The sequence below is a fragment of the Cuculus canorus genome, chromosome 8 (assembly GCF_017976375.1).
Source record: "Cuculus canorus isolate bCucCan1 chromosome 8, bCucCan1.pri, whole genome shotgun sequence".
In the NCBI taxonomy this organism is placed as follows: Eukaryota; Metazoa; Chordata; class Aves; order Cuculiformes; family Cuculidae; genus Cuculus; species Cuculus canorus.
The window spans coordinates 20,524,664-20,548,359 of record NC_071408.1 but is presented as its reverse complement, the minus strand read 5'-3'; the positions used below and the strand labels follow the sequence as shown (position 1 = coordinate 20,548,359).

Below are 23,696 nucleotides of genomic sequence, written 5' to 3'. Positions count from 1 at the left end.
AAATTCAACCTGGCCGATTTCTAGGGCTTCCCATGTAAAGTAACAGTAACCGGCAAGCAGGCAGTTGACGGGCAGTAGAAATGTGTTCTCGGATCAACAGCCTTCTGAACTGTAGCCTACCCACCAGTGAAACACCTTTGGCACAATATTCAGTGTTATTAAACATTTGCGATAATTTCTGAATCACGGCCTTACAAAATTTCAACTAAATTGGTTGTACATGATGGATTTATGCAATATAGCGAATTACAGGTATATAAGGGCCTTACAGGCCATAACACATCCATTAAAGTCAAATATGCTCTAATAATGATGTTTATACGACTAATACACTTAAATATTTCAACTGTCAACATTTTGAAAAATGAATAGAAATAATAAATTTGAAAAGCAAAAGTACAATGATAGCAGAGAACCTGTACAAAGTTTAGATTGGACATTACAAAGAATTTCTTCACCGAAAAAGTTATTCAGCACTGGAACAGCTGCCCAGGGAGGTGGTTGAGTCCTCATCCCTGGAGGTGTTTAAAAGACAGGTAGAAGAACTGCTTAGGGATATGACTTAGTGGTGGACAGGTATGGTTGGAGTTGATCTCAAAGGTCTTTTCCAACTTGATGATTCTATGATCCTATGAAATTATCTAATAGTAATTAATGTGCTACCTCCATTACAGGAACATAGGTGTGCTAGGGACTGTCTACAGGAACCTTAAGAAAAAAGTATTTATCGATAGCTAGTGATACTGTACGATATGTGGTATGGTATTGATCTTCACAGTAATCACTCTGGGTTTATTTTCACCAGATTTCTTTATGTTGCTTCACAACTGCACCATATTGTACCTGATTACACAAATGCTACATCTGGTCCCTTGGATGAATTAACACCTCTACCTGCTAACTGAACTTCTATAGCTAAGAGTGGTACTTCTGCAACCTGTGTTTTTGCTGCATCTCTTTAAAATATTTGGATTAACAGCTTAGATTCCAGGGCAATGATTCGTTACTGATGCAATAGATTTCTCCCTACTTTAGCACTACATACATACAAGAAAGTTACTCCAGCCTTTATAGTTGCAAAGGTAACATGTGAAAACAAAACAGAAGTTAACATTAAGGATTTGGAAATAACAGAGAAGGGAATGGGCTGTGAGATTGATCCCAATGTAACACTTTTATGAAGACTAACAATTAGACTTAATAGGTCAAAGTATTAAAGAGAAGATGCAGTGGCCAAAATTTTCAGAATCTGTAAAAAGATCAACTACTTAGTGGTTTAAACACTATATTTCAGAACAACATTTGATAGGCGGTTTGATGACTCTACAGATTACTTAACCCAAAGATACTGGACAACCCTAGGGTTGCAGGTTGCATTTTTGGTCGTCAGTGACTCTTGCAGAGTGCAATGCAGCCTTTCCTCTCCCAGCCTGATCTCCTTTCAGCTAACCTAATAGGTCTGTCCTTTCTATGAAGTTTTGGAGGCAAAGGTAAGTTCTGTTTGCCAGTAACAGTAGTAAATGTAACCAGAAAGTATCAAGTTCTTGCTTGCCCTAGTTTTTAAAAAACAGCGGATTGTTGCTAACACACATTTTTCCTGTCTTCCATGATTGATTCACCTATTCCTTTTATCTACTTTCATCTATGAAAGCATTTGCCATCCGTAAACAAATAATATAATTATCATTAAATACAAAAGAGAAGGGAGATGCCTTGCACTGTATGAATTATTGCCCAGCATGAATAAAACGATTTTTACTGTAAAAGAAGTAGAAATATGCAGCAGTATGAATATTTCTCAGTATTAGTAGAAGTCTGATTTCTCACTTTCCTTTTCTTTACTTAGTTGAATTCAACTCTGTAATCCTGTAAGCCACTAAACCCTGGAGAGTATAAATAAAAGTCAAGTCACTGAGGGCTAGCACTAATTCATATTACATGGCAGACAGCTACAGGTAAAATACTAATTTACAATGAAACACAGCCTTTAGGAACCAGTGAGTCCATATCTGTTTGGAGCTGATGGGGAAAAAAACCCAATTTTCAAGAGTGAGTTAAGAGAGGAGGCTCATGTAACAAAAATGACAGTATTTCAAGATCAAATGCCCCAGCATCTTCCTTCCAAAATACTCTTACTTTGTCTTGTTTTGATCAAAAAGAACAAAAAGTTGCAAGCAAATAACAAAGAAGCAATATCATGATACCACCAAACACACTTTGGTCCTCGTGCACATCAATCAGCTCGGCAGTTCGTAACACATGTATTTTCACACTCTTTGGAGCTAAAGAGGCAGTTATAACACCTCACTGCTCCTGGACTGGAGCACAACTAAAGGAACTGATTTTCCTGGGTAATACACGAAGCCTGTGACAAAGCAATGAAATTAACCTAGGACTCTTAGGTATAGTCCCTGGCCTCTGAACTATTTATTCTTCCGCTCTTTGGCACTAGAGAGTGAGAAAGCAGATATATTTCTTTGATAGTGTCTTAAGGGGGAAAAGGGAACCCACTAGAGGGGTTCATGAGGTTTTGTTATTTTGTCATTTGTGTTACTGGACAGTTCATCCACTGCAGCACACATTAATCAGTCTCATGTTTTCAACCTTTGTTGAAATCCTCGATTTCTTTTGTTTCCACTTTCTTGTTTCTCTATTTTTTTTTCTTCACTAATTCTGCCATCTGGGGTACAGCCTCTTTTCTTCTATTTATTCACTTTTTTCCCTTTTAGCATGTTTATCACACCTTTGAATAATGTCTCACTGCAGCAGAAGCCAGCAAAGGAACTGTGCACCTACTGCTGATGCGCAGTATACACAGAGGATAAGATGAATCCAGCTCTTCTTCGCATCTTGGATATCTGAGTATGGAATAAGCAGGAACTCCAGTAATCTCTGTCTGTCACAGCTAGCTACCTGGTACTTATGTATCAGGGTTTAAAGTCCTGAGAGAATATCAGCCACTGTAGGACTTGCTTTCAATTTCGAAGTGGAAAAAAGCAGATTAAGCATTCTGCCTGTAAGGAGAACAATGATCTCAAAGCCATAGGTCACAAAGCTCAAGCCTTGACTGTTCCCAGGTTGTGATGAATATGAAAGTCACAGCAAATTTGCAGATACTCTTTGGAGTGCAAACTCAGCTTTGAAAGATAAGTCCATGAAAGTGCTACTGAGGGCCTTGTTAGTGAGCAAAAGTACTTTGAAATTAATATACAATGTCAATCAATTACAAACAGATTGCAAAAAAACACTTGTGCCTGAAGTTAAGAGTGAAGTTTGGAATCAAAATACCAAAGTTGCATAAGGCTTAGGAGAAGATCTGGCCCCAGGCCTCTCAAATCAAAGACTAGTGCAACAAATATTCAGTTCCCTGTATTTTTTGTCTTCCTTCTCCATGCAGCTTAACTTCCAAGTCTCACCTGACCTTTAAAAAGCACTCATTTCTTCATCTCTAATCTTAAAGAACTTGTATCAGTTCTGCATGGGCTTCCAAATGCCCCCACCACTTCATCAGTCAGAAAGACTCGATCCAAAGCATCATCTCAATCCCTTTTAGTTTGTGCTTTTTTATACGTACTTTCCCATTAGTCTATTGGCCAGATTAAAAAGCACGCTCCCCTGACAATACCCTTTGCAGAAGTCCATGAAATGAAATCTACTATTTCCCACAAGGATCTTAGCGCATTTACTTTAAAATTTCAGAGGGAAGCTGAATCCTATTATGATATGCCACTGATTTATATAAGGAAGGCTCGACAACCAGATGTAATTTATCACAGCCTGGTGTTTGGAAAATGAAGCATTCAACACTGCATCTTTTGACAAATGTATGTAGGCACTGGATCCCAGAGGTAGCTCTAACAAATGGTTTTATTCTTGCATCATTCTAGAAACGCCTAAACCCAGCAGCTTTACAGAATTGCTTTCGTAGATTCATAGTAAGTAGTCTCACTACTTTTGGGGAGAATTAAGACCAAACCACTAACCCTCACGCTCAAAAGCTGGAGAACTCATTTATTTTTAAACAAAATAATTAAAAGAAAAAAACTAACCACTAAAACTTCACCTTTAGAGTCAATCAGCCTAATTGAATTTGTCCCTGGAAATCTTACAGCAGTAGGGAAATAAACACACATTAAAGATAGGGTTTCCCTTCCGAGTGAACATTCCACCAAGAAGAGAGAATCTTTTCATTTGCTTTGGATGCAGTCATGTGTCTAATCTTACCATAAATACTGTATGACTGTGTCAGACTCATTTAATGACAACTCTACAAATACAAATCCCCTTGACCTAAAGTACTGGCTCTTCTGCTGCCATGAAGTCAAGATGCTTGCCAGAGCTGAGGGTGTGGGGGGAAGGCCCAGAGCTGCATCCCAACCTAGGAGACATGCCGTTAACAGCTGAAACTTGGACCCCTCCTTCCCTGAGCGATGCATGTTTTGCTGAGAGAGGGTAGACTAGAACAAATCCTCATGTGACAGGACATGACTTGTGAGTTGTTTATGAAACGCTGACTGCTGACAGATGTACAGGGATTGCCATTAGGATGTTGATATTTATTTACAGTTGGAAGTGCTTTGCGTTACCATGGTATTCAGGATACTTGGGGCACTGCAGTAGCTGTATGCCTATGTTCCTCAGAAGACTCTGGGCATCTACTCACTACTGTCTAGATGTTCTTGGCCTCAGAACAGCCAGGTGGTAGAATAAGGTCACACACATTCCATGGCATCTGGGGGATGGACTCACCCTTCCTTGCCTCACCATGGGAATTTTCCAGCCTGCAGCTTTAATTAGCACCTACAAAATTCTCAACTGGCTACAGCCACACTGAAACACTGACCTAAGAGAACCAGACTCACTTGTGCTCTATCCTAGCTGCTACTGACCTGCATATGACCAAAACTATTCGCTTTCCCGGAGACCTTATTTCCCATACACATATGCTTTCTGCCAGTGATAGAGTGAACGGGGCTCAAAGGATATAAAAATGTATTGCATTATCAGTCCAGAGACCAGGATTGGGCTCAGAAATTGAAGCTGAGCTTACTGTGCAGCACAGACATGTGTCTAGCCAACTGGCTAGCTCGGGTATTGCTGCTTGACTCTGCCTTGGTGTTATCACTAAATTCTCCAGACAGTCTCAATACGCCTCTGTGGAGATGACATCATGATATCAAAATGAAATGAGACTATTTAAATGCAAGACTATCGTGGTGCTAGTACAATGTGAAAATGAAACTAACTCAATGTAACCCCCATAGGGAGCAAGTTACAGTTTGAAAGAGAAATAAAACAATGTAAATGCATGTTACACTGGACTTAAAGAGCCCGCTGAGGCCAGGGTCTGTTGCTGAATTTGTTTGGGCGTTCAGCTTAATTTGTGCCATATATCTTGAGCTGGATGCATTGTTTTACTGAATAGCTATTAACTAAAATTAACATGCAGGAATGTATGTTAGTGTTCAGGCAGGATTTGACCTAAGCTGTGAAAAGCAAAGACACACACTCTGGAAGACTGGCATTTCATCCCTAAGCGGGAAATGTCACTGAAACAACTCAGTGCTACAGAATCACACAATTCTGGCATCATCTAAGAAAGATGTTGACAAACTCATTGGAAACTAAAATGGGAAAACATAAATGATAAGGGAATGTGGGGATTCAGTCTGAATCAAGGCTACCAGGGTATGGTGGGGGAAGCAAAAATGCAGTGTCATCAAGTATTTGAAGTGTGTTAAAGGGTAAAAGCTAGTTTTAGTCCTTAGGGGAGCTGTCTAGGGGTAATGGTGCACAATTGAGAATAAGAACTATCAGTCAGATTAACAGAAATAGTCTTGCATTAGTGAGATCTGCCGGGCTGTGACAGGGTCTCCCTTGGAAACAGAAAGTTTCAGCTGGATCTGTACCAGGTGTGCTAGGATTCCTAGTACAGAAATACACCTTCTTGTGCTGCTTAGTATAACAGCAGTGACGTACTCATGAAACACATACTGCAACTGTCCGCAACAGAAATACGTGAAAAAACTGGCATTTTGACAGCCATGCTGCAGGTGATGTCATGGACAGTTCACCAGACATCTTGAAGCCTCAAGGTCTGCCTGGGCAAAATTACACAGTTGGAAAAAGGACATAAACAGGTAGACCCAGAGGCATTGTCATCCTCCCACGGCAGCACATCCATAGATCACCTCTTCCACATATTTAATAACAAGAATGCAAGTTGATACTGATTTCCCAGATGATCACAAATCTTAAATGAATTAATAAGCAACAGGTTTACAAGACACTAAAAGATTTTATTACCATTTATTAAGGAACCACCTGCAATCTATCAGAAGTCTCACAGAAACACGAAGGGATGCTAAAATTTCCCCTCTACTCACTAGTAACAGAAGGAAGGGATAGAGAGATACATAACTGAAATGATCTAGGTCACCCTAGCTCTTTTATTGACATGCATTACTGGAGTGACAGACTACAGATGCTCCCAAAGAAGTATTATAGCTCCCAAGGCCTATAATATCAACAATATTTCGGGAATCTATAATCCAAATAACCAGAGGTATTTCAACACATCCTCAAAGAGCACTTAATCTTTACTACAAAATCCCTGGGAAATTTTGGCTTAGAACTACGTGCCGCCACTATAAAATTCCTGCTTTGTTGAAGTTAAGTGTATCAGCTACACATTTAATAAAAGGAATAATCTTAAGAAGACAGAAAATAAAACAGATCTCAAGTAGACTTGATTAGAGATCAAAGACACGATACATGTCAAAGCAGGTTTTAGGCTAGAGGAGAGTAAAATAACATTAAAACTGTTTGCTGTGCAGCATCATCATTATGAAACCTCCTTGACTCTGTGCAGAGAACTAAGAAGAAAAGGACAAGGAAACACAGCAGGACCTGCAAGCACTAAACCGTGGGTGAAGAAGAAAAATTATCATTCTGACCATATTTAAGGAACTTACAAAGGACCAGAAAACAAAGCAAGGGGAAGCATCAACAGACTCAGGAAAAGATGTAAACTCCTAGCTTTCCAGAGAGAAAGAATATGGAAGAAAAAAAACAAACCAAAGTAAAAAAACCTGAACAACAACAACAAAAATGCATCCTGTAACTCGCATGTTGTTTGGCATCTGAAAGAGCTTGATACAACATTCCAGAGTTGGGGCTGGGGTCGGCTCAGGTAACACAGCTTGCTTAGCACTTGTTTGTTGTGCCTAGATTTTGCCTAGATGTTGGCCCATGTTTGTGATGTGATTTCCATGCCTTTCTGGCAGCTCCTCTAAAGAAACACAGCAGACCGTGATCCAAGAGAGAGAATTACAAAGATAGTGATTTGAAGTGATTGTTTGTGTCCTCAGACATCAATGGAAGAGGAATACAAAAATGTAAAATTCCCATGCTGCAGGCTGATACTTATCATCTAACTTCAAGAGACCCAAACTTGCCAATTTCATCTCTAGGCTTCAGGTCCAGCACCATCTCTTCCAGCCAGCAAGGCCTGTTATTAGGTACAGCTTGCTTATTTCCAGGCCATCAAAGGACTGGACTCTGGGAAGATTCTGATCTCTGGGTAGGTGACAGTTACAAATGATCCACACAGGCCCTATGACAGGCTGCTCACTTGGTAACTGATGAGCTGGTGTCCCGGAGAGCAGAGCCCATGTATTTAGCAAATGACAGAACTGCTATGTTGATCGAATCTATGTGGATAGTAAAGAAAAGCAAATACAGGCTTTACACTAAATGCCCATGATGGATAGATTCATCTTGCTGTGTGCTACTCTGATTCCAATGTATTCATTCAAACTACACATGTAATTCAAAATTTTCTTTGAATTTATTCTTGTTTACAGGAACTCTGAAGCACTGTGCTTCCAAGTGTTTGCAAATGACAAAGTACTATACTCTGCTTCAGGGAAGGATTTGAGTCCATATCCTAAATTAAGTCTGTAGCACAGTCTTGCAAGCTGCAATAAATAAAGGGTAGGCTCTGATTTGTCTATGTGACAGTGTAAATCAAAGGAAGTAGAAGGAACAAAACCCCAACCCGTGGCACCTATGAAATGAGAAGAGGAGGTGCAGAGAAGGTGATTTGCTCTCTTCCACAAAGCTTTGGCCACAATCTAAATTGCTTTGAAAGAGCAAACAGCTGAAACCTCTCACATGGAGGGACCTCAAACACTTCACCTTTGTGTTCCACAGTGTGCAAATCTGCATGTGTTACTTTCAAAATTAATTACAATAGTAGGGTTTTAAAACATTGTTTATACTAAAGGAAAGAATGCTGCAAGATCTTAAGTTTCCTAGGTGACTAGTTTTGGGTTGTCGGGGATGAGAAATACAGATACAGATTCCCTTTTTTCACTCTCCTTTCTACAAATCACACACAGCTTTATCAGGCACCTTTGCAGCAGAATCTCTAAAGTCTCAGGAAGCCTAAGCAAGCTGCAGTTTTTGCCAAGGGTTTTTTAGGTTGGGTTTGGTTTTTTTGTATTCTCTATTCAGGTATTTTTTTCTAGAAGCCAAAAAGGCTAACTAAATTGTCTCAGTATTAACAGTTCCTTTGTTGCGTATTTTCTATTGCCATTTCACTAGTTCATCCTGATGGACTGGAGCAGATGTGTAAAAATACAATCTCATTGAGTCCAACGAGGTACTGCAGTCCAAACCTACCAGCATACTAATCTGAAAATATTCTACTCTACATTCAATTTCATTTTAAAAGATGCAGGATTTACTATGTTAGCCTTTTAAACTAACAAAGATACAGAGTAGCCTTGTCTTACTGAAAACATGAAATCACTGCTATCTGCTTCCAAGACGGGTTTCAGAATTCAGATTTGCACAGGCCAAACTGCCCTGTCTCTGTGACCTGGCAAAGGTCGTTCTCCTGGTGGATGAGTTTTCTGACCTTCTAAAGATGGGGGAATGAAGTTCAATAAGCAGCTTCTGCAGCAAGCCTTTCATCTCTGACCTCCAGGCTGGATTACTGCAACTCATTAGACTGCTATAGTGAAACATGCTAATAGGTTGCACTTCGAGAGTCGTTGATATATCAGCACCTGGGGAGAAAGTCTCTATAGGAAGAGTTCAAGATGCCATGCATTACTTGCAGCCACCGCCATACTCCATGGGTTAAGCCACCTCATCTCGCCAAGCCTTTTCGCTGTCCATTTTTCTTGCTATTTTAAAACAGAGGCGGAAAAGAGTAGTAGCTAGAGTAGCTACTTGGATTTATCCTTAGATTTTTCACAAGCAACCAAGTTTAAGGTAGAAATGCAGGGAATAGGAAAAAAAAAGAAGGTTAGATGGAAGAAGACTTACAGGAAGACAGAGATCACGAAGCAGCTCTGTCCAGTGTTAGAGCAAGAACTGTGTTTATGGCTCCTGCAGGAGAGGCCTGCGTGTCTTTTGTTCCAGTTGTTCCAGGAGGCAGAACTACACGCATAGGCTATAAAGATGACACCAAGTCTAAATGACTATAAGGAACATTTTACTAATACAGAGAAACTTGTAAACCATTAAAGCAAAGCGTTTCTATGCAGGCAAAGTTATACACATGGAATAAATGCATCTTTATTAGCATACCAAACCAAACCAAAACTGGTATAAATGTTTATGGGGCTGTTTTCCCTCTAAAATGGTTAAACTTTTATTATGGCACCTTGCCGTGACCCTTCTGACCATCAGCAGCCTTATCTCTTCACACCCACGCCTGATAGCTATGCTGGCACCTACTGGAAGTGAGTTAAAGCCTGACTCCACACCAGTGGCAACAGAAGGAAGAGTTTAAAGACCCCAAACTCTACAGTTGCTTGGGAAACTGACCAGGTACCAGTGCATGAGAAGCTTCTGAACACTTCTCTTTGCTAATGCTGTGCTCATTTTATTAGCTGCCCTTGTTATTCCCATCAAATTTAAGGTCCTCCTTCATAAAGTCCTAGATGTATCAGCTCATGATAGCCACTGAGAAGCATCCTCCAAGATGTGAGGCCTTTTGACATATATGTCCCACAGGCACTATGAAACATTAAAATGATAAAACTGAAAGTCCAAAGTTATTAGATGGAGATTTCTTCAGGGACAGCCAGATAGATTAGGACCTGCTCACAGAGGAAAATCAAGTCTGTAGGTCCCAATGGCTTCCATAGCCGCACAGAAAAGTCATTTCACTGGATCCTCTCTTCTGCAGTACCAACAACAGAGATAAGGTGAGGTCAGCATGTCAGAAGCAAGTTAGTATTAAAAACAGCTTGTCAGAACAACAATAGAAACCAAACAGCCACAAGGAATTGAAGCTAGAGCACATTTAAATACCGCACCCAGCCATGAGTGAGGGATGTGTAATATGCATGTTACATGAGCTATGCCCACAAACACCTTGTCATTAAAGCTGCACCTAAGGCAGGATGGAGTTGTAACAGAGGTGCAGAAGTGGATGACGCAGGATCAGCAGCATTCATGCCACCAATCACTACTAAAGATAGGATAGTATCAAGATAGGATAGTACAGCACAGCCTCAGACACACTTCCCATAGCTTCAGCTAAAATATAGGCATTCAGCCTATTAATGCCAGCTGTCACAATCCACCATATTGTTCAAGACTGTGTCCATCATTGTTATTCATAATAACAAAGGCTTTAGAGAAAGCAGTAACGCCTTCCACAGACTTATCCAAACTCTGTCTTAAGGGTTAGTGTGTGATCAACTTGGGCCATCACGCATGACACTCTGCGTGAGTGTGCAGTATACGTGGAATACCTAATAGCTATGATTCTGACACACAGCAGCAGCACGCAGTCACTTCATCTTGGATAAAAAAAATAATACACATCACCTGGGATAAACTAACTTCCTTGTCACCAAATCATCATCATGAACTTAACCACTGTCATTACAGCTGAACTTTCAAGCCCAGTCAAATGAAGTAAGTCAATTCCTCTCTGCACTTTTTTTGGATGTTTTCCTTCCTTGGTGGCTAATTATTGAACATTTTTTCTAAGCTCTAATTCATGCCTCCTTCCTGCTTACTGAAGATAAAATGTCATCTCTGCTGGAGCTCATAATCGGCTGATTCTGACAAGCAGAGAATAAAGCACAAAAGAAAGAATATTGTTTTAAGGAGGGAGAAATTCAGATGTAACTATTGGGACGTTTGCCAGGGATTTCAATGAGGAGAGGTCTCATTGTTGACAGTGAAAATTGAACCCTGTTGCTTTTCAAGGGTTTTGTTTCCTTTTAGCTTGTTGGCTGAAAAAAAAATAATGGTGCAGTGTAACCTCATCTTATCAAAGTAATGAGAGAGTGATACAGCTGAGGATATAACAAAGACATGAGCAGAACTCCACCAAACAGTGCTAGCTGAAGTTCTGATTGCTTTAAGAAAGAATGATTCTCAAAGTTCTTAAAGAAGATGCAGAAACCTTCTACAGGCTCAGAAAATACCTCCCAAAGAATTGGGAATGAGAGAGAACACCAAGTGCTGAGACCACAGAACAAAACCAGAGTGTTCTCATTTCACCCCCTCCTTAATATGTAGGGCTGCCTGATGTTAAGAACTGCTATCCTATTATCCCTCCTACTGCAAAAACTGGGTACCAGAGAAGAAAATAAAACCGTCCTAGAGTAATAGCTTTATTTTCTCCTCACCTCAGATACATATCCATCCTGATACACTCTTGCCACCTCAAAATCAATCTATTCTCTCACATTCTTGTGTTACAGAAGAGAAACTTGCTAAAAACCTATGTGACCCCTGCAAGACATCACAGGAAATTGAAATGTGGAGCCTCCATTCCTTAGCTAGGAATTTTGCCATTCTTACATTATACGGTCAAACAGGCTCTCCTATCCCAGGATGGGTATGCCAAAGCCCAGATGGGCCAACAGGCCTTAATTGTCCTGACCGGCCTCAGCAGGGAACTCTGCACAAGTACCCACCACTCAGAGATCCATTTCAGCTCAGCCTCCAGGCCTTGATGAGCTCTGCTGGAGGTAAGCCCATACACAGCTCTGTCCCTTGCTGATCCTGACATCTTTACCGGGCCTCCCGCTGACCTTGGACCAGACCTGTCTCCTAGAATTTGACTGATGATTGCTGGACAGTCAGTGGCACCAACCCTATGCTGCTCACCCTGCTTGTGAGATGACTTAGACAGTATTGCAGTCATCATCAGCTCGTGGCTCACTTTCCCTCATGGAGCAGCCTCACTCTCACTGCACCCTGACAGGTTGTAAAGGACATCAGAAACACAGGTGGAAGCATATGTCTTATGCCCCAAATCCTGCTTTGATCATTAGACAATGACAAGCATGCCGTCAACACCAAAATAAAATGTTGTGTCTTCATTTGTTACCCTACAGTAGCAGGAACGCAGATCAGATTTGCAATACTGGCTCAAAATTGGCTATTATAAGTGTAAATCCAATGGTGCATGCTTAATTTTGGCATGTACAATTTTTCACTCAGTCTGTCACTCCTTTCTGATCATCTGTACTAAAGGAAAGTAATGCTTGCTAGACAGCAGCTTTCTGTGAAGTCATCTGCTATCCAGATAAAGAAGAACTGAAAGCCTTCAACAGAACCGCATGAGATTCACTGGCTCACAAAGATGATGTTTCAAGTTTACTCCAGGGAAGAGTCACTGCAGTTAGCACTAAAAGGGAAAATCACCTTGATAGTTTACCAAAGCAAGACTAAAAATGAAGGTGTTGCAAATGCATCAGTTTCAAGACCAGCTCAGGCAGCCCAGCTGCCATCTCGTGGCTAACAATCACACTGCTGCAACTTTGCTACATTAGTCTTCCTCATTTACTCCTTCATTTTTTATTCCATATATGAATGGGATAAATCTGATGACAAGGTATCCCAGGCAGGAATAAGGAACTCTGATTCTCTAGAATCCAAATATACAATATAGATCCGTGTTGCTTGAAGGGAAAACAATATAAATTTAATTACCTCAAGTCTCAGACTGCACAGTGGTAGGAAGGGGAGCATCTGGGTTGGGGCAGGAGTCATCTAAATTCTGGTACTATTCTGTGCACACTGATCTGACAAAAGAAAACCAACTTCATTGTCTACATTTTGTATTGCCTTACACCTTTTTTTACGCTGTCTTGATGTTGAAACATTGGTTTGTTCATCCTACTTCCATGGCACTTGATGAATTTTTTACATTGAATTGTGTAAAAAAGGCATGGTAAGAACCTGAGAGAAATTTATGGGCCTTGACCACAATGTCATTCATGAATGGGTAAGAAAAAAACCCAAATGTTACCATTTTAATTGAACTCACCTTGGAAAACAGTCTTTGTACCTGTCATTAGAAATGAAAGGCAGAACAATCAAACGGCTGTCCCAATACAGTCATAACAAACACAGCTTTCCCATGAAGAACTACATGCCAGTTGAAGCTGAAGGAAAAAGCGGGCAACTCTGATCACACAGCATATGCCACAAGCAAAATTTTCTACTTCCACTACTTACATGAACTGGTTTTAAGATAAGTTATCAGAGCTCCTTTGTATCTGTGCCTCCACTGACTTTTACAGGAAGGCAGCAGCAAAATGACCAGATTCCGAAGACTTATTACCTTCCCCTTTGCCTGTTCCCTGCAGTTCCAGCTGGAGCTGCTGTCCTGAACTGTTACCCGGAGCTGAAAGAGGTACCTTCAGCTAAAAGATTTGCAAGCAAAATGCTACAAAATAAATTTGTTTAACATATAAATTGGGCTTTATCACCAAGAACTGCTGTCAGCCAGCAGTGTTTCTATCAGATTAAACTACAGAAGACAACCATATCAAATGGAAAGTTATTTTTCAAACATGTATTTTCACATCTGTTCTCCTGGTCTCCAACAATATGAAAGACTGTATTAAGAATATTACACAGGTGACGAAGTTACACATTGGGTTTCTATCAACTGTTGTCCCACCAGATGTTGGTTATGATTTGCTAATCAATCCAGTATTGCCGGAATCCCATTTTAAATTGAAATATTTTAGTAAGCTGTAACAAAAGGTTTAGGAACATCATTTTTAAAAGGTGATTGATATGAACAAATAGAAGACTGCTTGAAAATGTTTATGCCTCAAATCTAGTGACTACTGCACATATCCTTTGCAAGTTTTATGCTCTAGTCAATGTATTATAATTGAGCTCTACTGAATTACTTTTCTAGTGGATAAATACAGTACATGCTGTAGTGTGAAGAGATATCATGTAATGTATACTAATTAAGCCATTATATGTGTAGAGAAGATTGTATCTGAAATATCAAATTAGCAAGAATTAAACATCTCAAAGGATTAATGAAATGTTATGGAGCCATTCACTTCCAGGTCAACAGGTTCAATTTCAGCTTAGTTTAATTGTTATAATGAATTTATGTGCTGGAGACAACAATTCTCTGCATCCATTCATAAATCAGAGGTAAGAGCCCCTGGCTCGTCCTAAGAACAGCAGCCTTTAACCAGCCCAGCCAGAGCAAGGTGGCCAGGAATACTGTGCAAGGCCTATTTTTGGCATGTAGCCTTAGGCTCCATGAGATCAAACAGCACATATGCTGGATGCCTGCAATATACGTAGGCAGCAATGAGGGACACTGACATCAGTCAGTTCTCTTTATGGGTCTGCCAACAATTGCCAACCCCAGTAATAAAATTATCACAGGCAGAATGTTCAACTCCATCTTTTACTTGACTTATTTAAGAGTCCATTTTGCTTATCCTGATTCCTCTCTCAGCAGCCCATGCCGCTTCTAGCAGAGACACCTGCAACACAAGAAAGAGATGGGGCAGGGGGCAAAGGAAAAGAAGAAATGTAGACAACTTTTATGCAGAGTTACCTCACAGCTTATGTAACAGTAAATACACAACAAACTCTGATTTTGTGGTGGAAGGGCGAATTTGAGGTTAAACAATCGATTTACACATCAGCACCTTAATGATGACAGGCAGTGAACAAACAATAACCACTTTACACAACAGAAAAAAGTAGTTAAAAAATAACTATGTCAAGAACAAACAACTATTTCTTAGTCAAGTATGCGTACAGGTACATCCAGTCTCTGCAGATACACATCTAAAGGTGCCAAACTGTATAAACCTAATAATTCACTGATCTCCTGCAAAGCTTTGCTGAAATCCCTGTCTTACTGACCTTCGGTAAGTCCAATAAAACTGTTCAACAGTTCACCTGTGCAAGTACTATGGAAACACTTAAATAGTATCTATGACATGTTTCAAATGATCTAGAAATGCATGTTATTAAGATCAGTCCTTACTGAGGGCAACTAAACAACAGTCAGCAATATGGATTGGAAACCAAAGAAGCCACAGCATACTGCTGACAGTGAAGGCTTATCTTATGACCATCCCGTTCCCCCTTCAAAAGCTACCCAGATATGGAAAAACAAGGATTTTCAGCAGAAAGAATCTTGAAGGCAGTAAAATAGCTTACAACAGACCATTACATTGGAAATAGTTTTTTGAGCTGGTGTACTTAGATATCAACACCACACTGAAAAAAAACCCAAAGCTGTGGCAGCCTACACGATATATGAAAAAAGCACCAAGCTTGCAGGATTGTTCTCTTTTGATGACTACAAATAGAATCCAAGAACAAAGAGCCTTCTAACAGCTGTTTGCTTTGCTTTCCTGGCATGTATGCATTTCAAGCCAAAAAACAATTCCCCAAAACAGTAAACATGACAAACCAAAAGTTAGGAGGAGCAATGCTTATTAGAAGAGTGCCTTGAATGCTTATCTCTTGCTTACCAAATCTCTCAATACTCCCACTACCGTAAACGCATTAAGAGATTTGGTGAAATATGTACTATATACTTAGTCTTTCAACTGGAAGCTGTGGAGTACAGCATGCAGTATTGATGGTGGAAATGCAGGCGCATTTTTACTGACCTATCTTACCTTTTCTTCACTTCAGCCACTATTCCCCCTCTTCCCCCTCTTGTATGACTTGTGCCTTTCAAGTACTGAATTCCTTCAACACCACTTCTAGATATATTTTTCTTGTAACACACTAAGTTAAACAATTGCAGTGAGAAGTTGCTACAGTGAAAGTTTCTGCAATAAGCATATAACCATAGCATTTTCTATGAGATATATTTTAAAGTTATATTATTATAATCTATTATAGTTTTATACATAATTATTTATAGTAATATAATAATTTTAAGTTGTGTGTAGATGTTCTTTAATTTTAAAAGTGCAATTTTTACTATGACTTGTCAGACCTAGGCAAGCAACATTTTTCTGTGGAAGAAAGAAAAAGAAAGTACTGTAACAACATAGCAAGATGTACTGTACAGTATTCTGACAATTAAAGGAAAAAGTGCCCTCCGAGAGCCAGATGAGCATTAGGCATTTTCCGAGTCAGACAGTAAAGAGAAGTAAAAAGAAACCCCTCCCAAAGCACTTGAGAAAAATATTACGGGTAGTTCAAGATGCAAAGTAAAAACTGTAATTTTCAACATCCCATTTTTAAAACTGTAATGGCTTAGTGTACAGGCCCTGTTCTTGTGTTTGTGTACATACTTCATACACACACACACGTATGTGTGTGCATGCGTACATAATGTTCGTAAGAAGAAAGAAGTTTTATCAGACCAGTATAGCTGGACAAAGCACATAAGCCCTTTGTCGATTTAATATAAGCTATTACCTCTCCCTTGAAACATTTCCTCTCACATCATGATGATCATAGTTATAAGACCATTTACAAAAAAATTAAAAGTGATTTCCCGTGGTGAACTTAAAAATTGCAGCTCCAGCATTCCACTGCAATATTTTAGCCAATTAAAATGGACAGTAGAAATGTGAAACTTGTGTAGTCCCATCCTTCCATCTTGAATGTTACAAAAACTCTTCTGTGTTCTCCTTAGTCCTAGCAGGCACAACCATCAAGCTGCATATCAGCTGGGAGCCCTGGATAACAAAACAAGCTTTGACACTGGAGCGTGAGAGAAGCAGCAGCAGGGGTCTTGGTGTTTCAGTATAAACTATAAATCTACAGGGAAATCTACACAGTGTATTTTACTGTTTACCTTCCGGTGACAATGTCCAAATGCTTCAACACATCACTGAATGTCTGTTACAAAAAGTCCTGTCACTAAAAATAAAAATGGATGGATGAATAACGGTCAGGCTGGACCTTCTGCCTCTTGCCAGTAACACTGAGCACAAAACCAACTTGTGAGGGATATGCAGCCAACCTAGACCTATATAATCAGATCTAGACTCATCAACATTACAGATACATCAACTTACCTCTGAATAGAGATAAGTTAGGCAGTTGGCGGTGTTTCTCAAAGGACCCTTCATCAACTGAAGTAAAGAAACTACTTGTTTCACAATCTTTTTTTCCAACCATATTCATTGACAGCATTGAATAGATTATTTCTTTTCCTTTTTAAAAGCTTCCGTTCTGATTTAATTGACGAAATATGATAAAGTCTGCCTCTCTCCATATAAAAAAAAAAAAAGAACGTTTCAAAACACAATACACTAAAATATTTTGACTGTCCCTTTCATGTAAAGTTCTACCATACACAAATCAGATTTTTGTTTTATTACAAGTAATAAAATGACTAATAGCAAGTACAACTTAACAAGATAAAGGAATAGGTGTTCCCTTTTTATTTTCATTCACTGCTGCCTCATTCTATGTTTTCCTGCAAGATCAAAATTTCAATATTCTCATCAACTGCAGAGCAAAGGTGACTCAAACAGTTGCAAATAAAGATTACCATGCTGGCTATACTGACTAGTCCATCAGGAAAGACAGAGCTTTACCTATATTGTGCATATTGCCCTCCAAGATAGTATGTGTGGCTTCAGGGGCCTTGGGGGCAGCGGGGATGCTCAGCAGTAGATGCCAGTTTCTGAAGAGAAGTCACCTTTTAGGATAAGGCACAGCTGTGAAAGCTGTGCAGTCAGGAAACTTTGTTGTATTTGTCTACTGCGTAATAGCCCCACGGCAGGGGGGTTGGAATTAGATGATCTTTAAGGTCCCTTCCAACTCAAACCATTCAACAATTCATTCTATGATTCTATAATATATTTCCACATCAGCAATCTCATCTATCCAAATGGATGTATCCAAATCAAATGTCATTGCAGTAAAACTGCCCTCTGACGAAGAGCCCTTATCATCTGAAAAAGACAACAGCCATCCTTGCAAAGCATTCTAGGCCTACAAACTATGATTCTTACAAAGTGCTTCTTTCAGAAGAAAGAATTCCTTGAAAATTATTTAACTCCTTTTCTAAATTGAACCTTCTGCAACCCTTTCAGGTTGCTTTGAAGAAAAATGTTGAATCAATCCATATTCTAAAATGCCTCAGAAAGAAGAAAAATCCCAGCAGTAAATCCACCTAATTAAGTGGGGGTGTATCTAGCCCATAGGCTATTACCACATCTCAGCTTAATATTTTTAAGCACACTATATGTGGAATGGGTGGTAAGGACTCCTCATTATTTCTCAAATGATGCTGAACAGATCTAACCCAAATTACAGCAAGATAAACCAGACAACTTAAGTGATGAAAATTGTACTTTTTCCTCTGCTTTAGGGACGCTTCTGGCTCATCTGTCCTCTGATCAAGGTGAGCCTGATAAAGGTGAAAATTACACTGTGTGACTGGATTGTACAAGATTATTTTTCCCCAGAGAAGTGATTTATTTTAGTAACTCTTGATGAATAAGAAACTTTCTGTTCCAACACACTGCTCCTTCATGTGTAGGCATGGTTCCTTATTGCTTTGAGTGAGAGATCACATAAAAGAAACACAGAATATGAGTGCCTACATCTTCTTTATGGCTCAAAGACAAATTTGCATTATAAGACAGATGTTCAGGGACCACAAGCTTCATAAAAAGTGAAAATTATTATCATTAGTTTGTAGGTTTAACTGTAAAAGTTACTGGCATATCTACAACTTTTCGAATGTGAGGAAAATCCAGTTTGGGGTTAGAGAGATCTTGCTTTGTAGAATTTGGGGTTTCTTGACCTTTAGACAATTCCAGGAGGTGTTGCATATTAAGTCTGAAAACGAGGCGAGGATCTGGTCCAGAAAGAGATGGGCAATTGCAGCTCTCCCTTATTTTAAGAGCCTGTGAACACATAGGAAAACAAATCAAGCTCATTAAATAAGAAAAACAAAAAAAAAAGTTTCAGTCAGCGACTTCTGGTAAGGTCTGCATTTGCACATAAAGCTCAGTGATTCTGTGTTGTTACTGAACAACTTTTCAACAGAAACTAAGAATTCCTGAGAAAAATGTAGAAATATGGTAAAACAGTGCCAAAAAAAAGACGGAAAATAATTTTCTCACAGACTGTTTCTCAAAGAATGGATATTCTACAAGGTCTGACATAAACAAATAGGAAGTTCTCCAACAATTTTACGTGATATTTGTTTACATCAGCATCTTTTACCTTTTAATTTATATTCACATGTAAATTAAAATGACTGCATTGAAAGGGCTGTGAATAATTTACTTCATCAGATATGTTCTATAATTGAAATAGCTACACACAGATGTCTGACTCAAAAAAGGGGGCAAAATGTAATGGACATTTCACTGTTCAGCGCTAAGATCCAGGCAGTGGATCAGTATAGTTAAGGTCCAGTTACACAAGTGATTTCATCTCCAAGAAGCATGTGAATAGACAGCATTCAAGAGTTCTGAATAGACAGCATTCAATGTCTCTAGAAGTTAAAAAATTATCTGGATAAAAAGATTGGCACTAAGAGACCAAACTTCCAACTACTGCTGGTCATTGAGTAAATGCCACTGCTTCCATTCTCCAGGTTATAAAGTAAAGGTACAAAGAAGCAAAAGAATTTCCCAGAGAATCAAAATCCATTAGCACAGGCACATTTCCCCCTGACATTCTGCTTTGTGGACAACCTGAGAAAGGTATGACAATGGATGACTCTCATGTCTTAGAGGATGGTGGAGAAACTGCTATAGAGCTGTGCGGTCACTTTTCTGCAATATTATCTGTATCTTGACCTCAATTACAGCAAACTGTGGGTTGATTAACATCCAGCTTTATTTTTAATCCTTTCCTGGGAAAGTAAGTTGAAATTTTTATTTTACTCCACTTCATAACCCTCGATTCTTGAAAAAATAATAATAATAATAGTAATAGCCAGACCTGTCCTGAGCTGTAGCCAGGTGCCTCCTGACCGGGACTAGGGACTGTTGGCAGACAGCAAAATTTGATTCATTTGTTCTCGATGGATTAAACAGGGAGAAGACAGTAATAGAGTTTTCATAGCAGTCTTACCACGGCACTTAAAAAACAGAGCAGGAATTTTAATCTGCTTTCTATACAATGGATTTGGCTGAAGTATCAGATCAAATATTCCAGTACACCTAGGCCTAAGTATTTGCGCATCATTTCAAACCAAGTTGGTATTTTTCCACAGCGACACTGGGAACATCTTACTGAAATAGATTTTAAAATAGAAGAGCAGACTTGAACTCATTTCTTTGTATAAGGAGGTAGTAAAACACATTTCTATCAGCTCGCCATAGTAAAGTTAAGGAAAGAGTTTGCTGTAAATGGCTACAAATAAATATGAATTTAAATTTAACAACTGCTTTTGGGGAAAAAAAGCGACACATTCCAGGCATGTTACAAGAGTTTCTCCATCTGTTTCCTGCTGAAATGCAACATTCAAATTACTGGATACACAAGTCTGGGACAGGCATGCAAATACTGCTCTCGTGTAACTTTTAAAAAATATGAATAAAGCTTTCAGGATCTGTTTTTCTGCAGCATGATCGCCCAGGTAGTTGCCCAATGCAACTGTACTGCTGAACAGTCTTCTGCTTCAGTGACCAATTAATTTCTAAACTGACATTCATGCCAAACTGAGAGTTTTCTCTTGTTCTCTTCCAGAACATAAGCTGCTGCAAGACTGCATTAACGTCAAGCAGCATTATTCAAGGCAAATGGAAATATAAAGATTTAGGCTGTATCCTGGAAAGGGCAACATAATCCTCTTTTAAACTAATTTAGCAATTTTATATCTCTGGTTTTCAAGGCTATATAGTGTCTGGCCTATTTCCATAATTTCATTTATCTAAAATACTAAAGTCGTAACAGCAAAGGTAAAAACTCGATACTCCAGAGTTAACATTTTTACCACGTGGATGTCTTTGTGTTCTTGCTAGATGTAAAGCTGTCCAAGGGGGGTAGAAGGCATCTATTCAACCCCATCCACTCAGATGCCATTAAAAAGACTACAGTTATGAGAAGGTAAAGCTATGCTGACACATCACCGCACTGTTAAAGACAGCTATGGCTACACACTCTAGTGAAAGGAGCCTTTGTATGTCTGTTTGTGACTACTACGCAACATTCAACCCCAGTTAGAAAGTGTTCTTCCCTGCTATTCTGTTCTGTGCCAGTAGCTCTGCAATGTTATTAAGATGCCAGTAACAGGCTGAGTAGTCTACAATACAATATTTCCTGAAAGATAAAACAGGCCTACATGGTCAGCTGTACTATACTGCCAGAATCACTTAGCAACTTCAAACTCAGTAATTTAATATTGCTCAAGTAAATTGGTTTTTGATAAGAGGACGAGTAAAAGCATTCTCAGAAAGCACAGGCATACTGATACTACAGTAAGAACATGTTTCATTGACTGTTTTTACTGAAGAGTGTTCTCAATAAAGAAGACGGACAGAACTGAGAGAGGTTACGCAGCTAGAGTGAGTACACAGATTCACCTGGGAACTGAGAATACTTTAATGCCGTTCTTTTCAGGTTAACCTTAAGAGACAAGTACTGCTGTTCAGAACAAAGACTACCTTCATGCTTACTGGTTCAGGAGATCTCAAATAAAATCTCAAAACTAATGCTTTTGAGTAGCAAAGGTGAATCTGTTTTTCTTATCAATACAATTGCAGTCACCTCCTGCAATGTGCTGGGAGGGGAGAAGGCATAAGCATTAGGGAGGTCTGCCTCAGCCTATTGCTTTCATATGAAGTCTAAGAGTGAGGCAAATATAGAAACAATTAATTTTTAGCTCTCGGTATTAATCCTCCACCACTGTCACAGATACCAGGCTATTTGCTGCATCTCAGCCCCTTACAGTCTTTTGGAACACACTGTATCTCTCAGGCTGCCGGCTCTCAGTTACAAGTCACATCATTCTCTGGTCCACAAACCAGGCCAAGGGTTAAAGTCTCTTGTGTATTAACTGTGATTACCTCGGCAGGGCTGACTTCTGCTCTGACCTTGCAATTCTGACAAAAATTAAGAAACGGCACAAGCATATAGGGAAAAAAGAAAAAAAAAAGACATTTAAAAAATCAGAAATGTCGAATTGCAAAACGAATTACGAGTAGCAGACACAGGGAGACAAATGAAGTAGTAGTAAGATGATTAAAAGAACAGATAGACTTATTATTTGATGAGGAAGAAACGCGATTTATATCTCATGTTAATACTTCAAATCTTTCACTGCTTCTGCTAGCATAGAAAAGAAAAATTGTGACAAAATATTTAACAACTTTATGGGGATGACAGAAACACAGGTCAGTATTTTTTATTCTTCTTTTCCTTTAAGTCTTCTACATTGACAGAGCTTAGTTCTAGTACCAGAATATAATAATTATCTGAAGTAATAGTCACAACTTAAGCAAAGGGTAAATATACCAACCTATTTTTGACAACAAAATGAAATAATTTTAATATCCAAAAGGCAGCAGACTGAGGAAACTGTAAGAAAAATAATATACAGCCAATGTGTATTTGATAAGAACAGGTCTTGCCAAAGTAAATTAACTTTTTTTTGACAAGTTAACTGACCTAACAAACAAAAGAGAAGCAGTAGATATGATGTATCCCAGCTTAGTATTACAATCAAAATGGTCTCAACATGGCATTTCCACAAGAAGTGGGAAACGGGAGTTACAGTAAACCAAAAATGGAATCTGAGCCAATAACATGATGCCAAAAAAGCTAATGTTACACCAATAGAGATTTTTGTTTCACAGGCAAGACCCAGTAGGTAACCTTCTGCTTTATTCAGTATAGCTGAGGCTTCAGTTGATGTACAGGGTTCTATTTGAAGAGCATACTAGGAGGAAGGTAAACAAACTACTAAGTCAGAGAACATTAAACTAAAAGGTTCAGCGATGAACTAGAAGATCTATAGCTTCTCTCTGGCATTTCACTTTCACAGTTTTCCTCCCTAGAACAATGGTAAGTATCCTTCCCGCTACTACAAAATTTTTTTTAGATTTCCTTTTCTGAAAATAAAATGCATAGTCCTTCATTGAGCATCTTACCACCTTCCATGCAGGAGCTCAGGCGACTTCAGTTTCCTATTTAACAGTATATTCTGTCTTCCTAGTTTACAATCCAAATCTCTCCCAGTCTGAGGGGTAAATCCTTTTAAAACATTGTAAATAGTTTTAATTTCCCTTTATTTCCTGTCCAGGACAACATCATTTTGTAAATGCTTATAGTCTCTTATATACTAATTCCTCGGCTTGACTGAAGCTTCCAACTTGTTCAGAAAACCAAATGCAAGATCTTTAAAAGACAGGCAGCAAATCAAATTAGTTTTAATTATGTGAAGAGAATCCCTGTGATATTCCTGCTTTAATTCACATTTCCTGAGACTGTTAAGTCAC

The 23,696-nt window shown here is 39.1% G+C and overlaps 1 protein-coding gene across 3 annotated transcripts in view; it reads right to left on the bottom strand.

Annotated features, from left to right (window-relative positions):
• Nucleotides 1-6,362: 6,362 nt before the first annotated feature.
• OMA1 (OMA1 zinc metallopeptidase) overlaps nt 6,363-23,696 on the bottom strand; it is a 30,468-nt gene continuing 13,134 nt past the window's right edge. For 2 of the 3 annotated variants that reach the window (XM_054072944.1, XM_054072945.1), the window contains exon 9: nt 6,363-19,148. In XM_054072944.1, the coding sequence (XP_053928919.1) occupies nt 18,930-19,148 (219 nt within the window). In that variant the 3' untranslated portion in view covers nt 6,363-18,929. Of the gene's footprint in view, nt 19,149-22,172; nt 22,302-23,696 lie in introns of those variants that run through there. The other variant, XM_054072946.1, reaches the window with a different exon arrangement.